This window comes from Lytechinus pictus, chromosome 15, assembly GCF_037042905.1.
Source record: "Lytechinus pictus isolate F3 Inbred chromosome 15, Lp3.0, whole genome shotgun sequence".
Classification (NCBI taxonomy): domain Eukaryota; kingdom Metazoa; phylum Echinodermata; class Echinoidea; order Temnopleuroida; family Toxopneustidae; genus Lytechinus; species Lytechinus pictus.
This window is the reverse complement of record NC_087259.1, coordinates 3,669,508-3,692,181: the sequence shown is the minus strand read 5'-3', so window position 1 is coordinate 3,692,181 and position 22,674 is coordinate 3,669,508. Positions and strand designations below refer to the sequence as shown.

The 22,674-nt window shown below is 34.8% G+C and overlaps 1 protein-coding gene across 1 annotated transcript; it reads left to right on the top strand.

Annotated features, from left to right (window-relative positions):
* The first annotated feature begins 7,265 nt into the window (after nt 1-7,265).
* LOC129278251 (alpha-N-acetyl-neuraminyl-2,3-beta-galactosyl-1,3-N-acetyl-galactosaminide alpha-2,6-sialyltransferase-like) lies at nt 7,266-21,874 on the top strand. The gene is made up of 6 exons (XM_054914458.2): nt 7,266-7,744; nt 8,826-9,048; nt 13,658-13,853; nt 15,507-15,614; nt 18,723-21,114; nt 21,721-21,874. Exons 1-5 carry the CDS (start codon nt 7,325-7,327, stop codon nt 18,916-18,918), a joined length of 1,143 nt encoding a protein of 380 aa, XP_054770433.2. The 5' UTR covers nt 7,266-7,324; the 3' UTR covers nt 18,919-21,114; nt 21,721-21,874.
* The last annotated feature ends 800 nt before the right edge of the window (nt 21,875-22,674 follow it).

The window sequence follows — 22,674 nt, the reverse complement described above, 5'->3', positions numbered from 1 at the left end:
TCACTGTAAAATGAACTTAAATTCCTGTTAGCTCTTATAGTCTACTTTACATCCAAGTAGAAATTAGTCATTGAGGAAACGATACTCTTCTCTGATTGTTTTAGATGAAAATATGAAACTTCCTCTCTGTAATCAAATAACATTTAAATATTGTATGTTGATATTTTTAATGGATAGAAAATAAATGGCCCTGTTTATATCCATAAAGGATATTGGCTCAATACCAATGGTGATTATGATGATGATAGTGATCTTAACCATGGTGCTGATGTGACAATGTTGATATTGAGGTTATGATGGTGATGGTGGTGGTGGTGATGATGATGATAATGATGATGATGATGGTGATGGTGATGGTGATGATAATGATTATGGTGATGATGATAATGAAGATTGTGGTGGTGATGGTGATGGTGGTGATGGTGATAATTATGATAATGATGGAAGTGATGGTGATAATGATGGTGATGATGGTGATGATGATGATGGTGATGATAAATGGTGATGGTGGTGGTGATGATGATGGTGATGACGATGGTGATGATAATGATTATGGTGATGATGATGATGATGATGGTGGTGGTGGTGATGGTGGTGATGATGGTGATGATGATGGTGGTTATGGTGATGATGATGACGATGATGATGGTGATGATGATGATGATGATGATGGTGGTGATGAATAAATAAAAAAAGTTGAGCAAATTCCCCATATGTTTAGTAATATAAATTGCATAAATTTGATTTTTTAATGTTTCTGATGACTTATTTTTTTATTTTCGTTGAAAGTGTGAAATCATTTGTGTATTGAGATACTGAAGGTACAATTTTTTTTTTCAGTTTTCTGAGAAAAAAATTTGATAACTTTTTATTCTTTGATGGATTGTCTTTAAAATTTCACCAATATTTTTTATTATTTCTTATTTCTTCTGCTATTTTTGCAATAAACTTTTTGTCAGGGTGAACTTCCTCTTTAATTAGATAGAGGAGAGGGAGAAACAATGAACCAAGAGAAAAACAAATCATTTTGGCCAGAGCGAAATATCTCTCATATTTCATAATTGCATGTGGATTGTTACTTGGATTCCAAACTACTTCATGAGTATATCTTGTATGATTCATTTGCATCATGTAATAAATGGTCCACACATAACCTTTTACACAATATACAGTACATGTATATGTTATATGATGACACACATCCACACCATTCACACTTGTATTTAATACCAAGTAATGTACAGATACATTTTGTGCAGTGTCCATAAAACCATGCAATAGGATGGTGCCATTGTATTTTAACAAAAAAAGAGGGGAGGTTTAAAATATTAAAAAGACTGGTATTCTCTTTCCCCCATGTTTTGTTAAAAATCCCCCCAATGTTTCACTTTGAAAATTGAATCATTGATGATTTCTTTTGTTATGCCGCCGCAGACTAAGTCCGGAGGGGGCATTAAGCGTCGCCCCTGTCCGTCCCTACTTCCGTCCGTCCGTCCCCCCACTTGGTTTCCACGCAATAACTCAAAAAATATTTTATGGATTTTAAAAACACACCAAAATACAGGCTAAGTTTGAATTCCGAGTCCGAAGGTCTAAGGTCACAGCTCATGAAATATGCGAGTTGGTTTCCGCGCAATAACTCAAAAAATATTCAAATGGATTTTAAAAAGTTTTGGTGTGTAGGTAGATGACACCAAAATACAGGCTAAGTTCAAATTCCGAGTCCATAGGTCAAAGGTCACAGCTCATGAAATATTCGAGTTGGTTTCCATGTAGTAAGTCGAAAAAAATTTAATGGATTAAAAAAATTCTTGGTGTTTAGGTAGATGATACCAAAATACAGGCTAAGTTTGAACTCAGAGTCCGCAGGTCAAAGGTCACAGCTGATTAGATATGGGAGTTGGTTTCCACGCAATAACTCAAAAAATATTTAATGGATTTCAAAAATTTTGGTGTGTAGGTAGATGACACCAAAATACAGGCTAAGTTTAAATTCGGAGTCTGCTGGGGCGGTATTCTGAAAACCGTGTTAGCACAAAAACGGTGTTAGCTAACACGATTGGTATTCTGAAAATCGTGTTAGCATGAAAAACACGTAGCCCAAGTGGTAACACCGCGCAGGTCATGAAATACGCAGAGCGCAACGCCCATACGCGGTGTTAGGGAGGAAGATAACACGAAATTTGGTATTCTGAAAATGGTGTTAGCTAAAATTTTGTTCAAAGATGACACGAACATTTAACACTGCGTTAAGGAGAGGTTAAGTTGGGGATGACGATGGCTGCACTTTTTTTAGCAGACGCAAACGTCAAAAAGAACATAAACGGGCATATAACTATCGTCTGGCAGAATTTACTGTAATTTTCTTTCAGTTTTCCAGCTTTATTTTCCATCTACCTTTTTCTCTACTAACAATGATTAAACAACAATTTCTTTGGAATTTCCTGTGAAAATACACTTCAAATGCATCTTTAATTTGTATTAATTAAAATCACTATCATAAATGCTCATGAGTTTAATATTTATTTAGTTACTTTTTGCCATAATATAAAAAAGGAGAGGAAGAAAATTTAAAACGTCTTAAAATAAGTCACAAACAGAAATGAAAAGGAATAGAATTGGCGATTGGGGAACTCTTCTATAATATCCAATGATTACACTTTTTTGACTCTCAATGCTTCTAGTTTATCCTTAATTCATTTATCCCGCCAGTCAATCTATATGCTTCAGATAGGGGGGGCTGATCGCTATACGCATCAAATTTTAATAAAGAAAAAAATACAATTTTGTATGTTTGATATTTCTATGTCAGGTTTAATTTTCTTAAAGTGCTTTTCATGCTTTTCAAAATTTACATTGCATATTTATTTTTTCAAGTTCTTAAAATTATTGGGGGCATGTATGAATTATGCTTGCCCCCATATTTTAGGGGCGATCGTCCCCTGCCTGCTCCACAATCGATCAAGGCCTCTGTCTCCTGTCATAATTTTGTATCCATGCTGTCTGAAATAATCCATTCTTAATTGTCACAACCACCCCTCCCGGCGTCTCTTTCTTGCTCTAATTTTTATTTAGCTGTATGCCCTTTCAAAAATGATGTCACAATGCAAGCCTCGTGTCATCGAGCGCGCACTCCCCTTTCCCCTGAAAATTTTGCGCGATTTGTTTCTGTAACAGCGCATTTGATTGGATTAAATAGATGCAGAGTGGGAGGAGCCGAAAATAACACGAAATGAGATAAACACGCAGATAACACGGTTTTCAGAATACCGATTTGGGAGTATGTTAGGGGCGTGTTAAATCAGAGAGATAACACGATATTTAATACGAAAGTTAACACGATTTTCAGAATACCGCCCCAGGTCAAAGGTCACAGCTCTTTATATATGCAAGTTGGTGCAAAGGTCTAAGTTTGTTCATTATATATATGCATATTGGTTTTTGCTCGATATTAAGTTCAATCATATTGAATAAATTTCTGATCGCGTTAAGCGGGGGCATCTGTGTCCTTTGGACACGTCAAATTTCTAGTTCATTCTATAGGTTTTCCAGGTCAAATGTCCGCAGATTGGAACCAATCGTCCATATAGGTATTTCAAATGTCCGTGTACATGAACAAATGTCCGCATAAGAATATGGATGTCCGACTAGGGATTTCAAATGTCCATGTAGGTTCAAAGTGTCCATATAGCTAAATCAAATATCCGATTAGGGAGTTCGAATGTCCACGTAGATTCAAAGTGTCCATATAGCTAAATCAAATATCCGATTAGGGAAACCAAAAGTCACATAGGGAACTAAATGTCCAATTAGAGAGTGTAATATCCCACTTGGGAAAACAAATGTCGTATAGGGATCTCAATTGTCCATGGTTTGAAATAATGATTACTCGAACATGATAACTTCATTTTTTCATCTTTCGGCTTTTTCATTTTCTGTCACTCAGCTTTCCCTTTCCCTTCCTGCTCGATCTATCAATATGTCAGGCAAGGGATTCCCCCCCCCCCCCCCCCCCGCTTCATTTCACAAATTTGCTGACCTCCTTGATTTTCATCCTTATTTTTATTTATTGATTTATTCAATTTTTTTTTTTTTTTTTTTTTTTTTTTTGGGGGGGGGGGGAGAGATCTTGGCCCTGTATGTTGTATTCGTCTTATTTATTTATGTTTGTAAACATTCATATATTTCTTCCCTTTTCATTCTACCCCGCCCCTGTTTTGGAGCCGTTTATGTCTTGGTGGAGATGGAGCGCCTTTTTGTATCAGGCTCTTTTCTCTTCCTTCCATTCATTCCACCTTTTCAACTTTTCCTTCTCTACTCATTTGTTATAAAAGTAGGCAAACAAACAAATGTCATATAGTGATTTCAATAGTCTCTATGGGTGTAAAAAGTAATATGTTTCTTACATATTCTGTTGTTTATTTACCAAACTATTATTATTCCTTCCACTACCTATCGAACGCCACACAACATGATCTACGGACAAACTACGGATATTATTTACAATATTTTTTTACTCAAACCCAGAATATATAAATCTTAACATGGCATTTAATTTCATAATATATATGAAAAACTCATTATTTGTAAAAATGCTTGTTCCTCACAGTTATGAAACCTGTTTAAGTCATAAAAATAATTATTGTTTAATTCTTCTAAGTATCAGTTTATATATAGATAAATTTCCTCAGTCTCTCACCCATCCCAAACATGTAATTTATCTTCTTGCAGGCTCAAATGAAAATTATTTATATTCATATGTCTGTATTTTTATCATGAATACATCTACAACCTTATTTTTTGTGCCATATGCTAAACCATCTCTTCATGAAAATGCATGTTAATTCATAACAGTTAAATTTCATACACTCATTTGCATTACTGAGGCATAACGTGCAATGCTGTAAGAAATCCAGTTCATTATATTTTGGTAATTCAGATAAACGTCCTAGACGTTATAATTTTCAATGCTGGGATCGATTTCAATTACTTTAAGTCGATTTAATTAGACGGAGTGGGTAGGGTGTATATAGCTCGATAAGAAGTAATCATTTTGATAGGCTCACTCAGGCAGGGTATAGTATTTTGAATTCTTGTACTTAAAAAAAACATCATTATGCAACTAACCTTGATTCATAAAAATTACCTCTTATTCCTTAATTAATTCAAACATTAGTTCTGTCATCCTTATTGACAATTATTCATTTTTTTCCGTATCTTTTTCATCATTGGTTGATAACCTTGTTTTAGACCCTATATGAAAGACTAGCAGAGTGATGCCTACATTGTCAATGTTCGATGAGAATATTTAGACATAACAATCAATTTCAACGCATGTTACTTTAAATAAATATGTTATTTATGTTACACTCTCGGTATGAAGCATGTTTATTTCTGTTAAGCTTTCAATAAATGTTCAAGTATTTTTTCCCCTTTTTATTGCAATAAACCAAAGTGTAATTGGTTCTACCCTATTGTTTGAATAATCTTTACTACTGAACAGAATTTCGATACTTAATGTGTACATTTGTCATACATTATAAGAAAATTTCAATATCTTTTTCAGCATCATTAGCAAATGGACATTTGAATTACCTAAACGACATTTGATTTACCTATGTACGACTTGATGCCTTAATTCATACATGATTACGTAGCAATTGCTATTGAACGGATATTTGATTTCCCTATGGACATCTTATTTACCTATTAGGACATTTGATTTGCAAGATGGACATTTGATTTACCTATTGAAAATAAATTCTATTGTGCGGACATTTGACTTCTCTAAGGACATTTTATTCATCTATTGGGATACAATTCTGGCTAATGGGACATTTGATTTCCCTATTGACATTTGAATTACCTAATCGGACACTTGCTCTGACACGGCGGACATTTGACCTGGAAAACCTATACTCTAAAGATTCAGTGCTTCCCCTCCTTTTTTTCCACCCCTTTCTCCTCCCCTGTTGAACTGTACAAAATATGAGGAGAACTGGAGTCATATCTACATGTATATTATGAATACAATTGCACTGGAATTTTCACGAGCACAATTACATGTTCAATATATTCCTCTTGTGAAGTCCAAAGCAAAACCTTGCATCTTTAATGGCTAGTAGTATATGTATTTTACTCTTGTTTACAGTCGTGCAGATTTAATTTGCCAAAGAAATTTTATCCAGGGATTTTTTTGTAGATATATTAGTCAGTTTGAATACTCAAATACCATTGTGCAGGATGATGTCGTTTTTACAAGGACTGAGGCCTTTGGACTTTAACCAAGGAATGGATTCTATGTTTGCACAGCTTAAGATAATATTGAAGATCAAATAAGTACTTCAACCTTCCTTTAAAGTATTTCTGGGTTCCATACCACAAAGGTTAGCGATTAATTGTAGGTTTGATTTTTACGATTGATTCTACATTGTAGTCAATGCAATCAATCATAATAAATTTTCTACGGTCATTACTAAGCTTCTTATTATGGGTCACTCGTGTCCAAGGGGCTCTACCTTCACAGTGAATCTCTTGCCATATGCCCATACACAGTAAAAATGTTATGTTTATATTATGGTCCCTTATGTTGTTTCCTGTGTCAGCTACACCAGGAAAAGCATGTGGTGTTAATGAATATCCATGTAATTTAAAGAAGATCTGAATTATTTTATTATACTCTGTTCTTATTCTGGCATAAAACACTCTTGGATTGCTCAATTTCCTATCAAACTTTGGTTTCTTTTACCAGAACTCGAACTTAGCTATATATAGCATTATCTTGATGTGTTGGAAGAATGGGTATACTCATTTTTAATACTAATTCTTAGCAACAAATTTTGAGTTCACAGATGATGCATGTCGCTTGAAATTGGTTCTAGTCAAATTCTTTTCTTTTTCATACTCAGAAAATATAATTCTTGACATTTGCAGTCAATTTTTAATATTGTATTGGAAGTGAGCATATATGTACCCTTTGATATACATATAGGTATTCATTCAAGTCATGAAATTCATCTTCTTTACCAGATATTTAGATGAACTTGACATTTTGCTTTTATGTTTCCTTTAGGATGATATACCATGTATCAGGGATTTTGCATTTTTATAACAATTACTACATGTACATGAATGCCTGATGAATATTTTATGACCTTCATGAAAGAATATTGAGAATAATAATGAGTAGGAATGTATCTTACACCATGTTTTCCTTATCAATCCTTTAATTTCTTTTTCATTTTATTTTATTTTTTTACAGAAAGGGAGTGTAGCGATCATTTTCTGTCTTAGCACCCCAGTCTTTATCATCTCCATCTTATATATGAAAGAAACATCGACATTGCCAGTACCAAAGGTGGTCGCTGTCTTCACCAGATGGGGTCGGGCTGGAGATGACCCCAACCGTGCCTCACATAGCAACAACTCTACCTCAAATACAAGCCAAATAATCACCAATGTAAGGACGTTAACGCCTAAAGCTGAGACCGACGCGAACAGTCTGGGAGATTTCTTTGTGTTTTCGAAGCAGTCCGTGCAGGATGCAGCGAACGTGAGCTTGAATGCAAGCGAGAGGACTAAGAAAGATGGTGGGGATGAAACGGTTTCTGTCCTCATCAGGAACGGGGGAATGTTGATTGATGATGTTCCTGCAAAGGACCCCTCTAAGGACAATGAGAAGCCAGTTGCGGATCCTGTGGTCAAGGATTTAAGTGGCTATGAGTCTGTTGTCAATGCTAAAAGTGTAAGTTGTTACTTTTCACTGACCAGTGGTGTCTAAAAAGGTAATGTCCAGTGAGATGCGACTTTTACTAAAGCAAAAAATCATAAACTTATTACTTTCATACAGTAAACTTTTGCATGCGCAAATTGGCTCATTCAGGCTTTTTCATCAATACTATTAAATATCATTGCGGTGTCTGAAGCCCACCCTGTAGCAGAGTGAGGCGGCAGCGTCATCATCAAATCTTAACCGAAGGTTAAGTTTTTGAAATGACAATATAACTTAGAAAGTCTATAGATCTTTGTTCATGAAACTTAAACATAAGGTTTATCAAGTATTACTTAACATCCTGCTTGAGTTTCAGGTCACATGACTAAGGTCAAAGGTCATTTAGGGTCAATGAACTTAGACCATGTTGGGGGAGTCAATATTGAAATCTTATTAAACCTAAGGTTAAGTTTTTGAAATGTCATCATAACTTTATGCTATAACTTTATGTCATAACTTCATAACTTCATAAACCTAGTTCATGAAACTTTGCCATGAAAATAATCAAATATAACTTAACATCCTGCTCGAATTTCAATTCACATGACCAAGGTCAAAGGTCATTTAGGGTCAATGAGCTTTGGTCAATTTGGGGGTATTTGTTGAATTACCATCATAACTTTGAAAGTTTATGGATCTGATTCATAAAACTTGGACATAAGAGTAATCAAGTATCACTGAAAATCCTGTGTGAGTTTCAGGTCACATGACCAAGGTCAAAGGTCATGGCCAAGTTGGGGGTATTTGTTGAATTATCATAATTTAAAGTTTATGGATCTGATTCATAAAACTTGCAAATTAGAGTAATGAAGTATCACTCATCATCCTGACTGAGTTTCAAGTCACATGACTAAGGTAAAAAGTCATTTAAGGTCAATGAACTTTGGCCATGTTGGGGGTATTTGTTGAATTACCATCATAGATGTAACTCTGATATTGTATTGGTCTAGTTCATAAAACTTAGACATAAGAGTAATCAAGTATCACTAAACATCCTGTGCAAGTTTCAGGTCACATGACCAAGGTCAAAGTCTCTTTCTCTCTCCCTCCACAGCACCTGTATATCAAATGCTCTCAGTGTGCCTACGTGTCCAGTTCTGGTCAACTTCTAGGAACCAAGGCAGGGGAGCTCATTGATTCTTATCCTTGTGTCATCCGTATGAACAACGCCCCTACCAAAGGTTTCGAAGCTGATGTAGGAAGCAAGACAACAGTTCGTATGGTGGCCCACTCAGCCATTCCAGGAGTGTATTCACAAAGGTTCTCGTTGCTAAAAGGTTGGTCTAGGGGCCTAGTTGCATGAAAGTTACCAATATGGTAACTTTGCTATCCAATGGTAATTACCTTGGTAACGCTGATCAACAGCCAATCAAAATCAAGGATTCCAGGCAAGTTACCATTGCATGGCAAATTTGCCCTAATGGGAACATTTAGCAACCGGGCCCTGGTTAATTATCAATTTGAGAAGGAAGTTAATAGTATTGTAGGGTAATTTGATTGTAGCTCTAGGATAAATGTAAAAACAATGTTTGTTAAAAACAATAATTATCAAAAAAAAATTATCAAGCATAATCATCATTATCATCACAATCATCATGATGGAAAATTATCATCATCATTGTTCTTGTCGTTATCATCATCCCCACCATCACCATCATCATCATCAATCATAATTAACATCATTACAATAATGATAATGATCATATAATCAGCACCACCATCATCATAATCATCATCACCACCATCATCATCACCATCATCATCATCACCATCATCATTATCATCATCACCATCATTACAATAATGATAATGATCATATAATCAGCACCACCATCATCATAATCATCATCACCACCATCATCATCACCATCATCATCATCATCACCATCATCATCATCACCACCATCATCATCACCATCAATCATCCCCATCATCACCATTATTCTTATCAAATTCATTATAATTATTACAAGTGCCACTACATTTAGGCTGGCATAACTTTTATGTCCCTTTTACACCTAATCATAAAACATCTCTCTTTCTGTTTTAGTCATGCTTTACAATGTGAAAGGGTGTCAGACTAAATAACGATGCTATCTGCATAAGATATGAATGTGTTTTCTTTTATAAGGATTGATGATTGCATTTTTGCCCACTCTCAATATCTATTATTTACAAGCTTTTTAAACAGGTTTTAAAATTTGACCTAAATTTGAAAGGGATAACCTCAACAGTTCTGCTATCTGCATAAGATATGAATGTGGTTTTTTAAAATACTTTTTGGATGATCAAAATTTTGCCCACTCACAAAGACCTATTTTTTAAAGCATTTTAGACACGCTTAATTATTAAGCTTAATGTAAAAGGGGTCACAGACTCAATATTTTTTAGCACTGCTATCTGTAAGATATGATTTTATTTCTTTTCTTGATATTATGATAATTGAAATTTTTCCTACTCTCAAGACCTATCTATCAAAATAATTTTAGACAGGTGTAATTAAGCAAAATGTAAAAGTGGTCACAGACTCTAAAGCACTGCTATCTGCATAAGATATGATTTTTTTTTTCTTTTCTTTATAATTGAAATTTTGCCCACTATCAAAACCTTTTATAAAACCTTATAGACAGGTTTAATTGACCTAAATGTGAAAGGGGTCACACACTCGAAAGCTTTGCTATCTGCATAAATTATGATTTTTTTTTTTATGATTGAAATTTTGCCCTCTCTCAAGACCTATTTTTGAAAGCTTTTTAGACAGGTTTCATTGACCTAAATGTGAAAGGGTCACAGACTAAATATTGCTGCTATCTGCAAAAGATATTAATGTTTTTTATTTTTTTTTTGATGATTGAAATTTTGCCACCCTCAAGACCTTTTTTTTAAAGCTTTTTTAACAGGTTTTAATTTGACCTAAATTTGAAAGGGATAACAGACTACAGTTTTGCTACATGTATATCTGCATAAGATATAAATGTGTTTTTTACTTTCCTTGATGATCAAAATTTTGCCAACTCCCAAGACCTATTTTAAGAGCTTTTTTGTCAGGTTTAATTGACCTGAATGTGAAAGGAGTAACATAATCATTGACCTAAATTTGAAAGGGATAACAGACTACAGTTTTGCTACATGTATATCTGCATAAGATATAAATGTGTTTTTTACTTTCCTTGATGATCAAAATTTTGCCAACTCCCAAGACCTATTTTAAGAGCTTTTTTGTCAGGTTTAATTGACCTGAATGTGAAAGGAGTAACATAATCATTGACCTAAATTTGAAAGGGATAACAGACTACAGTTTTGCTACATGTATATCTGCATAAGATATAAATGTGTTTTTTACTTTCCTTGATGATCAAAATTTTGCCAACTCCCAAGACCTATTTTAAGAGCTTTTTTGTCAGGTTTAATTGACCTGAATGTGAAAGGAGTAACATAATCAATTTATGTGAATGTGTATTGGACCTTTCTGGATGATTGAAGTTCATACTATTTTGCCAATCTTTTGAAATATATTTGTGCAGCTGTATATTATGGACTGTGGTAATTATTCATGCAGCTGAATGTACATGTTCATGTTTCTCCTTACTGATATTCAAACATGAAAATAAATTTGTAGAGTCATCACAAACAGTTCACAGCCGAGACCCCCTTCTATGTATCGGAGGGGATTAGGTACTTCCTTGGTAGTGCTGAGAAACCTGCTCAACGTACTCTAGCCAGGCTGTCCAGATAATACTTTAATTCAATATGTAAGGGTGTTCCTTGGTGCCAAACCTGGAATTGTCCTATGGTAGAATTTATGTTTTTACGATTAAACTTTTTGAAAAAGTTGGAACGTAGATGGCGTAAAAAGATTCTCTATGTATCCAGGTTAAATGGAACGACCTTTCATCTGAAATATTAAACAAAATGTATCTTTAATAAGGAATGTAAGAAACTTTTTGTTACTGACATCCTGACATGTAGATATATTTGATGTTTTGTCTAAACTGGCACTGTGAAGGGTTTTTGCTGTCGTTTTTTTGTCTCACCTGCATAGCAGAGTGAGACTATAGGCGCCGCTTTTCCGACGGCGACGGCGGCGGCGGCGGCGGCGGCGACGGCGATGGCGGCGGCGACGGTGGCGGCGGCGTCAACACCAAATCTTAACCTGAGGTTAAGTTTTTGAAATGACAGCATAACTTAGAAAGTATATGAACCTAGTTCATGAAACTTGGCCATAAGGTTAATCAAGTATTACTGAACATCCTGCCTGAGTTTCATGTCACATGACCAAGGTCAAAGGTCATTTAGGGTCAATGAACTTAGACCATGTTGGGGGAATCAACATCAAAATCTTAACCTAAGGTTAAGTTTTTGAAATGTCATCATAACTTAGAAAATATATGGACCTAGTTCATGAAACTTATACATAAGGTTAATCAAGTATCACTGAACATCCTGCATGAGTTTCACATCACATGACCGAGGTCAAAGGTCATTTAGGGTCAATGAACTTTGGCCGAATTGGGGGTATCTGTTGAATTACCATCATAACTTTGAAAGTTTATGGATCTGATTCATGAAACTTGGACAAAATAGTAATCAAGTATTACTGAACATTCTGTGCAAGTTTCAGGTCACATGATCAAGGTCAAAGGTCATTTAGGGTCAATGAACTTTGGCCAAATTGGGGTATTTGTTGAATTACAGCCATAAATTTGAAAGTGTGTTGGTCTAGTTCATAAAACTTGGACATAATAGTAATCAAGTATCACTGAACATCCTGTGCGAGTTTCAGGTCACATGATCAAGGTCAAAGGTCATGTAAGGTCAAAGAACTTTGGCCACGTTGGGGGTATTTGTTGAATTGCCATCATATCTCTATAAGTGTATTGGTCTAGTTCATAAAACGTGGAAATAAGAGTAACCAAGTATCACTGAACATCTTGTGCGAGTTATAGTAGTTTTCAAAATCAGCACTGCTGCTATATTGAATCGCGTGATGCAGGTGAGACGGCCAGAGGCATTCCACTTGTTCTTCTTCTTTTTTGCTCCCCTTGATTGTTGATAGCTATAGTATCTTGTTTGCTGAAGTACCCCCCCCCCCCTCTCAGACAAGACACCTGGTATTTTTGTGACTTTTCCCAAATTCCTTTAGTACAATTTGCCTTTTTTTATAATACTAGTATACTTGTATCAATTTATACCAATTTTTATCACTGCCCAATCCTTCCACCTACGGTACCTTACTTTATTGTTTGCATTTAAATGTAAATTTTGCGTCACTTCATATGGAATTCCAAATAAATTAGCTTATGATCTTTGTAGTATGATTTGGTTTTATTCATATGAGTAGATTCTTAAGTAATGAAAATGAGTTCATATTCCCTTTAACCCTTAATATGGTAGTAGTAGTAGTAATGTAGTAAAATGGTATTTATTGGCAAAAAAAACACATATGCCAGTGTGGTAACCCCCCCCCCACACAAAACAAACTAGTGTATGTACATGTATGAGAGTGTACACATATCTTGCAACATGGGAGTTTAAGTAATAATAATAATAATACCCAATTTTTTAAAATGCTTTTCCCAACTGGCCCAAAGCGCTTACAATTTCACATTTTTACAAAAAACAAACAAACAAAATATATAAATACAGAATGACATACATATAAAATGAAAGCAGTCATTGCCTAGAACAAAAGTTTTTAGGGACTTCTTAAAAAGTTCAACTGTTGGGGATTGTCTTAATGTGAGAGGGAGTTTGTTCCATTTCATTGAGGATGCGTCAGTGAAGGTTCTATCTCCGTTCTGTATTCGTTTAGTTGGATATGTTAATTAAAGTGGGTCTTGAGAAGATCTACAAGTAGTTCTTCTAAATATTGTTTATGGTTTACAGGTCCTGGTCAACCGAAGTTCATTGTGGTATGGGGTCCTGATTATCAGATGAAGAAAGACGGTAAAGGAAAGGCCTTTAACATTGCAACAACTCTTTACAAGCAATTTTACAAAGACGGAATGCAAGTGTTTGCGCTTTCACCCCATCAAATATCTTACGCAGACAAAGTCTTTGAAATGGAAACGGGTAGAAATAGGTATGTAGTCACTCATATTGCATTGAGATTTTAGCATTAATATATGCTGTATTCATTTGGTTGTTAAAATAGCAATAAAATGGGACAAATAAGATTTTTTTATACAGTACATCAAAACACTACGAATCCCTGAAAATATTAAAAGGATTTAAATGTTGTTAGCTGCACAGTTGTGCATGAAATTTGTCTGTTTTTTTGTCTCGCCTGCATAGCAGAGCAAGACTATAGGCGCTGCTTTGTTGATGGTGCTGGTGGCCGCGACGTCGTCAACATTAAATCTTAACCAAAGGTTAAGTTTTGTATCAAGTTTTGTATTTTTTGTAAAATAGGTTCCTGGTCTAAAGGAAAAATGTGCATTCTGATGGGAAAAAAGTAGCTACCGAAAAGACAATTAACCAGTAGAAATTACTGTTCTATTTGTTACTGTGATAAGTTAAAGATAAAAATTGAGGTACTGTGTGAAGCCTTGTGGCCTGGTGGATAAGTCTTTTGACTTTGAAAAAGGGTCGTTGGTTCGAACCCCATCCATGGCGTAGTTTCCTTTGGCAAGAAATTTCTTGCCAAAGGAAACTACCCAGATGAGGTAAATGGGTAGCTGGCAGGAATTTACATGTATTCCTTGAAATGCCAACACACTGTAAACGCTGCAGGGCTAAAGCCAGGGTAATAATATCCAAGTCCTGTAGAAGCGCATAGGGACGTTATGACATAATTTTATATGCACTATACAAGAGCTGTGTTATTATTATTATTCCTTGTTGAAATGCCAGTGGGCTGGAAAGTCTGTGGGTTAGAGCCAGGATAATTACATGTATATCAAATTGAGAGCATTGGGATGCATTTGGCAGTGATATACACTATACATGCTAGTATACTAATGGATGGCAAAATTCATATAATAGTAACTTATATGCAACTGGGCCTTGGTCTCGTGTTTCATGAAGACTTGAAATAATGACAACATAACACTATAAATTTAATGCCATTATGGAAGCCTTGCAGTAGTTACCAGAATGGCAAGCCAGGTTTCCATGATGATAAGATAAATGAAACATGCTTCAGTTTTGGCATTAATAATAATAATAATAATAATAGGCATTTATATAGTGCCATTTATCTAGAAATATTATATTCCGAGGCGCGATGTTATCATTATGATTACCCCGACTTTAGCTCGAGCTGCCTTTCAGCACTCATGCATTCAAGGAATTAATCCTGCCGGGTTCCCATTCACCTCACCTGGGTTGAGTGTAGCACAATGTGAATAAATTTCTTGCTGAAGAAAATTACCCCATGGCTGGGATTCGAACCCACGACCCTCTGTTTCAAAGTCTGAAGACTAATCCACTGGGCCACAACGCTCCACATTGAGGGTTGCAAACAAAATTTTCTAAAGTAATTGGGTAATAATTAATTCACAAAGAATCTGGGAGATTTTGAATTCATCAAAGTGCTTAGAAAATCACAAATTGGCCCAAATCATTTTCAGTAATTTCTTTTGCATGTTTGTCATACTTTGAATGTGAGGGCATTTGATGATCAGTTTCATTTATCATCTTCCCAGAATAAAATTAAAAGAATGACGATTGCTTTCACCTATCCAACAACTTTTGATTTCCTTGGGAATGAATATTTACCATTGTTTTGCCCTAGAATTTCGTCTGGTTCGTGGTTGAGTACGGGGTGGTTCACCATGATGCTAGCACGTGGTATATGTGATGAGATTACAGTCTTTGGCATGGTAAAAGAAGACCACTGCAAGTAAGTATTTCAAACTTTTGCAATTCATTAGATATAATTATTATTAGTTTTGTAATAATTACATTTATTAATCATTATTGTTGATATATAATTATTGTAATTATTACTATTATTGTTGTTATTATTATCCTTATCATAATTATTATTGCGTAGTCATTTCACCCCACCCCCCCCCTCCTAAAAAAAAAGAGTTCTCTTATTTCCACTACCTTCATTTAATTACTCTAATTTCATGCACTTTATTTGATATTGATATAATTGTGCACATTTTTTTTTCATATATTTTTTTTCATGTATCATAAAGAGAAACTGTAGATACTGCCTTACTCCAGGGCATAATTGCCATTCTGGATATTCAATCCTGGACTTATGATACTTATAATTACAAATTTTTAATCTATAAACTACAATTCCCTATCTTTTATCTTTACTAACTTGATAACTCGACAACAGCTGTTAATATGAGAGCTCCTTCTATGCACAAGATATTCATTGCAAGCAGGGGCGGAAATCTCTCCCAAAAGGTAGGGGGGACACAGGGGCGGATCCAGCCTTCGCCAATAGGGAGGGGGGCGGAAATTTGTTTCAGCCATTTTTTCCCCGATCGGCAGCTCGAAGATGATTTGTGTTTGTTTCTGTAAAGGGGTAGTCCTCATTAGTCACTTCTTAGCTTTTTTCTTATAAATTCATATATAATATCATAATCCTTATTTATATGATGCGAGCGCGAGATAATTTTTTGCATTTTTTCCTAAAATTTGAACATTCTGGGCAATGTTTGTTATCCTGAAAAAAATGTGTATGCAACTTAATAATTACTACAAACGCAAAGCGCGAGTAAAAATGAACTGATGGAAAAGATACCTGTTAAAGACTGCGTGCAGTTAGCTTTTAACAATTTTTTTTGACATTTTCACCTAAAGAATGGAAATTCTAAGCACTTTTTGTAACTCAAGCAGAATAGGTAATTTCGAGATTTAGTCCTATAATATTTACTGAACGAGACACTCTATTTATGTTTTGTAAATCATGAAAAGGATGAGTATTGATGATAATGCGAGCGCAAAGCGCGAGCAGAAATTTTTATATACGTTTTGAACTGGTACCTGTTGAAAAGGTACCTGTTAAGGACTGCTTGCACTTAGCCATGAAGGCGTTAAATATTTCAACAATCAAAAAATGCGAGCGCAAAGCGCGAGTTAAAAATCTTTGAAAATTTCTAAAGAAAGAATGGACAATTTTAATCAACTTTTGTAATCGTGAACAGGATAGCTATATAATTCAACAATTGATGCGAGCGCGAAGCGCGAGCAGAATTTTTTTCGACATTTAGAACCAAAAATGGGCCACTCTGTTCATGTTTTGTAAACAGCCATAGGCTGATCGAGGGCTTTTTACCGTGTTTGAATAAAATCAATCAATCAAAATCAATGTTTTGTAAATCATGAAAAGGATGAGTAATAGGGGGTCTTCCTACATTAATAATGCGAGCACAAAGCGCGAGCAGAAAAATGTTGATATTGTGGTCTGAAACTGGATAATGATTTAAATAGAGAACAAGTTGAGTATTTGAATAAACATGCGCGCGCGTATTTCATATTTAGACCTAGAATCTAGGCATTCTAAATACATCTTTAATCATGAAAATCATGAAACTTTGATATTCCGATCTGAAAAAGAGTCGATTACAGGTTTATATTTCAAGCACTTTGCAGGAAAATTGTAAGATGGATATGGATCGCACTTAAAAAAAGAGCAAAAATTTTAGTTATTATTACTTTGAGTTTTGACATAGGACTGGGACATCCTTACGACATGTCATGAAAATGATGACTATCTTCCTATTCCTCTTGCTAAGCGCGAGATGAAACTAAAGGGACAATTTAATTTTAATATCATATTTATTAATGCCTAATGAGGGCGCGAAATCTGATGAAATTATGGCATAAAAACTGGACATTTCATTTTGTAATTATGAATAGGATGTATCAGTTAATATATTTTTAACCATTAATGCGAGCGCAAATCGCGAGCTAAAATTTTTGATAAACTGTCATGAAAAGGGGATTTTAAGTAGTTTGTTGTATAATCAATATTTAAACATACATAACTCGCCAATCAAAATGCCAGCGTGCAGCGCTAGCTGATACGTCTTGACAATCAGACCTGAAAAGGGATATTTTGAAAACTTTATGGAATACACGAAAATAATAGGTACCTGATAAATCAAAATTTGCGAGCACGCAGCGCAAGCAGCAAATGTTGATAAAATTATTCAGACCATAAAACTGACATTTTTAAAGAGCACTTTGAAAAAATCCATTTGTAAATCACACAAAATAATGAAAGTTCGATTTCCGAGGTGAAATATGTTTTGTATATTGACTTCCAAACTTGATATTTGAGCTCCATATTGAACAAGATATGTAAATCACCTAACAGGCAATGCGAGCGCGAAGCGCGAGCGAAAATTTTATATAGTGGCACGAAAGATTATTTTTATTTTCCAAGTCTTCCCCTCATCTTATTTTATGCACTCGTCGTCCTTCTTTTCTTTTTCTCCTCTCTTTTCCATCCTTTTTTCCTTTTTCCTTCTTTCTTTCCCTTTTTTCTTTTTTTTTGCTCCGCCAATAGAGGGGGGGGGGGGGCCTCGGCCCCCTGGATCCGCCTATATGGGGACAAGGGGAGGGAAAATTTCACAAGCAAAAAAAAAAAGGTTATCATCCCAAAAGTACGGTCATCTCATCCCAACTCGTCCCAAAATACATGTTTTATTTCGATTTAGAATGATAAATTTCTTACCATCATAAAAGACAAAAAATAGTAGGGGGGACATTTGATATTGTGTCCCCCCTGGGATTTCCGCCCATGATTGCAAGAAGAAGAAGAAGGGGAAGGCCGAAGGAGGGGATAGAGGAGGAGAAGTGGGATATAAGGAGGAGGAGGGGGAGAAGAGGATGAGGAAACAGAAGAAAAAGGAAGAGGAGAAGGGGGGAAGGAAGAAATTTACTATAATCCATATTTTTTCTACACCTATAAAACCTCACAAAATTCCACTTTTAGGTTTTAATTAATTTTTTAAATCTCATTTTGTAAATTCTAAAACAGGCTTAATCCCAACTCCAAAGTGCCATACCACTACTACCAGGCCCAGAGCATCAAAGAATGCTCACTCTATCGAAGTAGCGAGAAAGCCAAGAAGAACAGTCATCGTTTCATGACAGAGAAAGGCGTCTTCTCACGATGGTCCAAACAGGAGCCTAGGATATCATTCAAGTATCCTGACTGGTCTGCAAGAAAATAATTCTATCTTGGTGGGACTTCAGTGAGTCAAAGCTGCATCTAAAGAAGCCTTGATATTGGTTTATTTCAAGTTTGGTGCTGGTGCTGATATTGGTGTCAGAAGCACTATTGTAAATGCCTGCCTTAGCACCAAAACCCAATCTAAGTTCACAAACATTTAAATCACATTACTGGGTGTTTGGTATTGGTGTTACAGGCCGGCACAATTGGGATCAGCCAACCTAAATCTAAAAATAAGTTGCTGAAAATTTATTTTGAGATTTTTAATGAGCTTAAAAATGCACATTCTCTGCATCAATTTGTAACCTCCCCACAACACCCAGTTCTATTGGGTGCATCTAGTCTTGTATCTAGTCTTTAATTCATTTTTACAACTTCAAATTTGTACAGTATGACGAACAAGAATTACTCTTTCAGGTAAGCTTATATTTCTGTTTTTTGCTTTTCGAAGACCAAATTATACTATTAAGGTTATATGCTTAGAACCTTCCTTGGTAACTTATTGAGTTTGAGGTGGCTATTCCTTAGCCCCAACAATTTATCTGAGTGTGTAAAAATAATGCAATCAATTTCATCGCAAATCCCTAGTGACAATTAATCCAGGATTAGCCAACAGATCACCACCAAACTTCAAATAATCCATTTTCACGGTCAGTTTGCAGTCAGATAATGATATATTGTGGTCGCAGCAGAAAAGTATTTCTACCTTGATTCATCTGCAACAACGAAATCTCTTCCTCGACTATCTCGTCAAAATATTAGTACATCTCAATAGTTCCTAACAAAAAAGTAGTACTTCGCTGTTCTATTTATTTTACAAGTCTGCTGCTATTAGCAATAAGAATATAAGGTATACTGATTAAATCACTAAAAAGGTTCATCTGATTGGTGTGTAGACATGAGAAAAGCGACGAAGGTCTGCCGAAGCTTGCAGCCTAGCAAGTGAAAGCTTACCCCAAAACAGGTAAATTTTCGTGATTGTGGAATGAAGGATGTTTTTCTCAGGTATACTGATGTACAACTGTACAATAGTAGTATTATTCATAACTATTATATAGTTATGTGTGATGCATGATTGAATTCTTTGTATTCTGATTGTAACCGTCAGATGAAAACTTGTTTAAGGCTTGCTTATATGGGGTGAGGTGGAGGATTGGGATAAAATGATTCCACCTCGCCTTCACCATTTTATTCACATTCTGTTTGGTCTCATATCCCATGTTGTCTAATCTAAGGTCATCTATAACCATTTGGTCTAATTGGTTTTTAACCCGATGCAACTAATTTCCAGTTAGGCTACACCCCTATGCTCCAAAATCAACTCAGTCTATATGATTAGCAAAAACATGTTAATATGAACCAAATTTTCATATGACAAAGATTAAAGTAATCAGTAGAGAGCGATTAAATTAGACCATCTGGAGCATTAGACTAAATGAAAGTTAGACCAAAATGATCGAAGGTGTTTATATAGCTATGATAGTGTTAGACAATCTGAGCATTAGACCAAGCGGTCACAACCCAAATGATCAGGGTTACAATCACAGTGTTTCACCCATGTCAATGTAAGTGTGTGATGCATGCGCTCAGAAACATTTGAACTGAAATATGTGTTTTGATATGATGTTTGTTATTATTGAATAGCTTTTGTTTTCTATAGATTTTGAATGAATGTTTAATTCAACTCTCAGTGAGAGAAGTGATTTGTGCAAAATATGAAATTAGCAATACAAATCTCTTTAAGACTAGATTAACGACTTATGAAAAAAAGCATATTCAACATAGCTCCATTTACAGTGACCTCGTTATTTTAAATTTTTGTTATAGAATTTCTGATTCATTTTTGTTTGTATATTTCGAATTTTCTACATTTCAGAGCGCTTTGATATGGATCTCATGAAAAGCGCTATATATAGACTATAATTATTATTATTAAGAAGATTCTACTGATTTTTTTGCAAAATAAAGATCAACTTTATTTAGGCAAACTTAGTTTGCTGATAGCTTCTATACAATGCTGTAATTCTTAAGAAACTTTGAAACCTATTTTTGCCAGTCAGTACTTTCTACTGTATTCCTTTTACACATTTTTTTCTTATATTGATGAGTAGTTAATGTTTGTATTATCACATTTGAGGAAAACATACATGTAGGCCTGTTTACATGCATATTTGTATTATGTATCATTATGTTAAAGGTCAAGTCCACCTCAGAAAAATGTTGATTTGAATCAATAGAGAAAAATCAGACAAGCACAATGCTGAAAATTTCATCAAAATCGGATGTAAAATAAGAAAGTTATGACATTTCAAAGTTTCGCTTATTTTTAACAAAATAGTTATATGAACGAGCCAGTTACATCCAAATGAGAGAGTCGATGATGTCACTCACTCACTATTTCTTTTGTTTTTTATTGTTTGAATTATACAATATTTCAATTTTTACAAATTTGACGATTAGGACCTCCTTGCCTGAAACACAAAATGTTAAAATAATGGAATTCCACGTGTTCAGGGAGGAATGAAACTTCATTTCACATGACAATGACGAGAAAATAAAAATATTTCATATTTCATATAATGAAATACAAAAGAAATAGTGAGTGAGTGATGTCATCAGTTCCTCATTTGCATACCGACCGAGATGTGCATATAACTGTTTTGTGAAATTAAGCGACACTTTAAAATGCCATAACTTTCTTATTTTACATCGGATTTTGATGAAATTTTCAGTGTTATGCTTGTTGAATTTTTCTCTTTTTATTTAAATCAAGTTTTTGTTGGGGTGGACTTGTCCTTTAAAGATGTGATGGAAGAAGTGTGGTTTACATTTTTGACACTCAATCAAAAGGTTTAGAGTTCAAATCCAATGTCACTGGATTGTTTGAGCATGTACTGATTTAACGGTAATCAGTGAGTTTTTGTAGGTTATTTTCAAATAGGTATAGTATTCCTTAAGAAAAGCCTTTGGAATGGAAAATATAAGATGACAATATTTATACCATTTCCAGTAGAGTATGCAAAGCAGATCATACCACATAAAGCTTATCATACGCACTAAATTTGCAATGCGGAGAAAACGGCAAATCAATGTTATCATAGAGTTAGTAACTTATTGGGCATTTATTTGAAATTTCTTGGCATTGGACAAACTATTTTGTTGGAGCAATAAGTGTTGTGTTTGCTTTAAAAGGATACCATGTTATATATTTTATTTCATACACATGTGTTGAGCACTGAATTGATTCAGATCAGATCACAATGAAAAGAAGAATGTTTTTAAAATGTAAATGATGAGGTCAAGATAATGTTTCTAAATATATTATTCATTTCTTTTTATATCACAACATTTTGATACAATACTGATATATGATTGTACAGCTGTCACCTGTCAGTTGTATATCATTATTGATTTATGTGCTGAGAAAATATTGACATTCACTCTAAAAATTATTACTCAATTGATCTGATATTGTCGATAATAATGTATGGGTTGATCTTACTGCAAATTGAAATATGCCAGCAGCTTAGGTTAATATGTACACATGTGCACATTTTGATTTTCCTTTGCCAAAACTGCCTATTTCCTGGTGTTTATTTTAATGCGAAATATCTTGATTAAGTAAATTTTAACTTCTACCTGCCCAGAATTTCATGACAGGAATATAATGAGCATTATGAAGATGAATTTTAAATTCATGTGATGGCGCACTAGAGCTAACAGTCATGTTATGAGTATACAACTGTTCCATGAAATA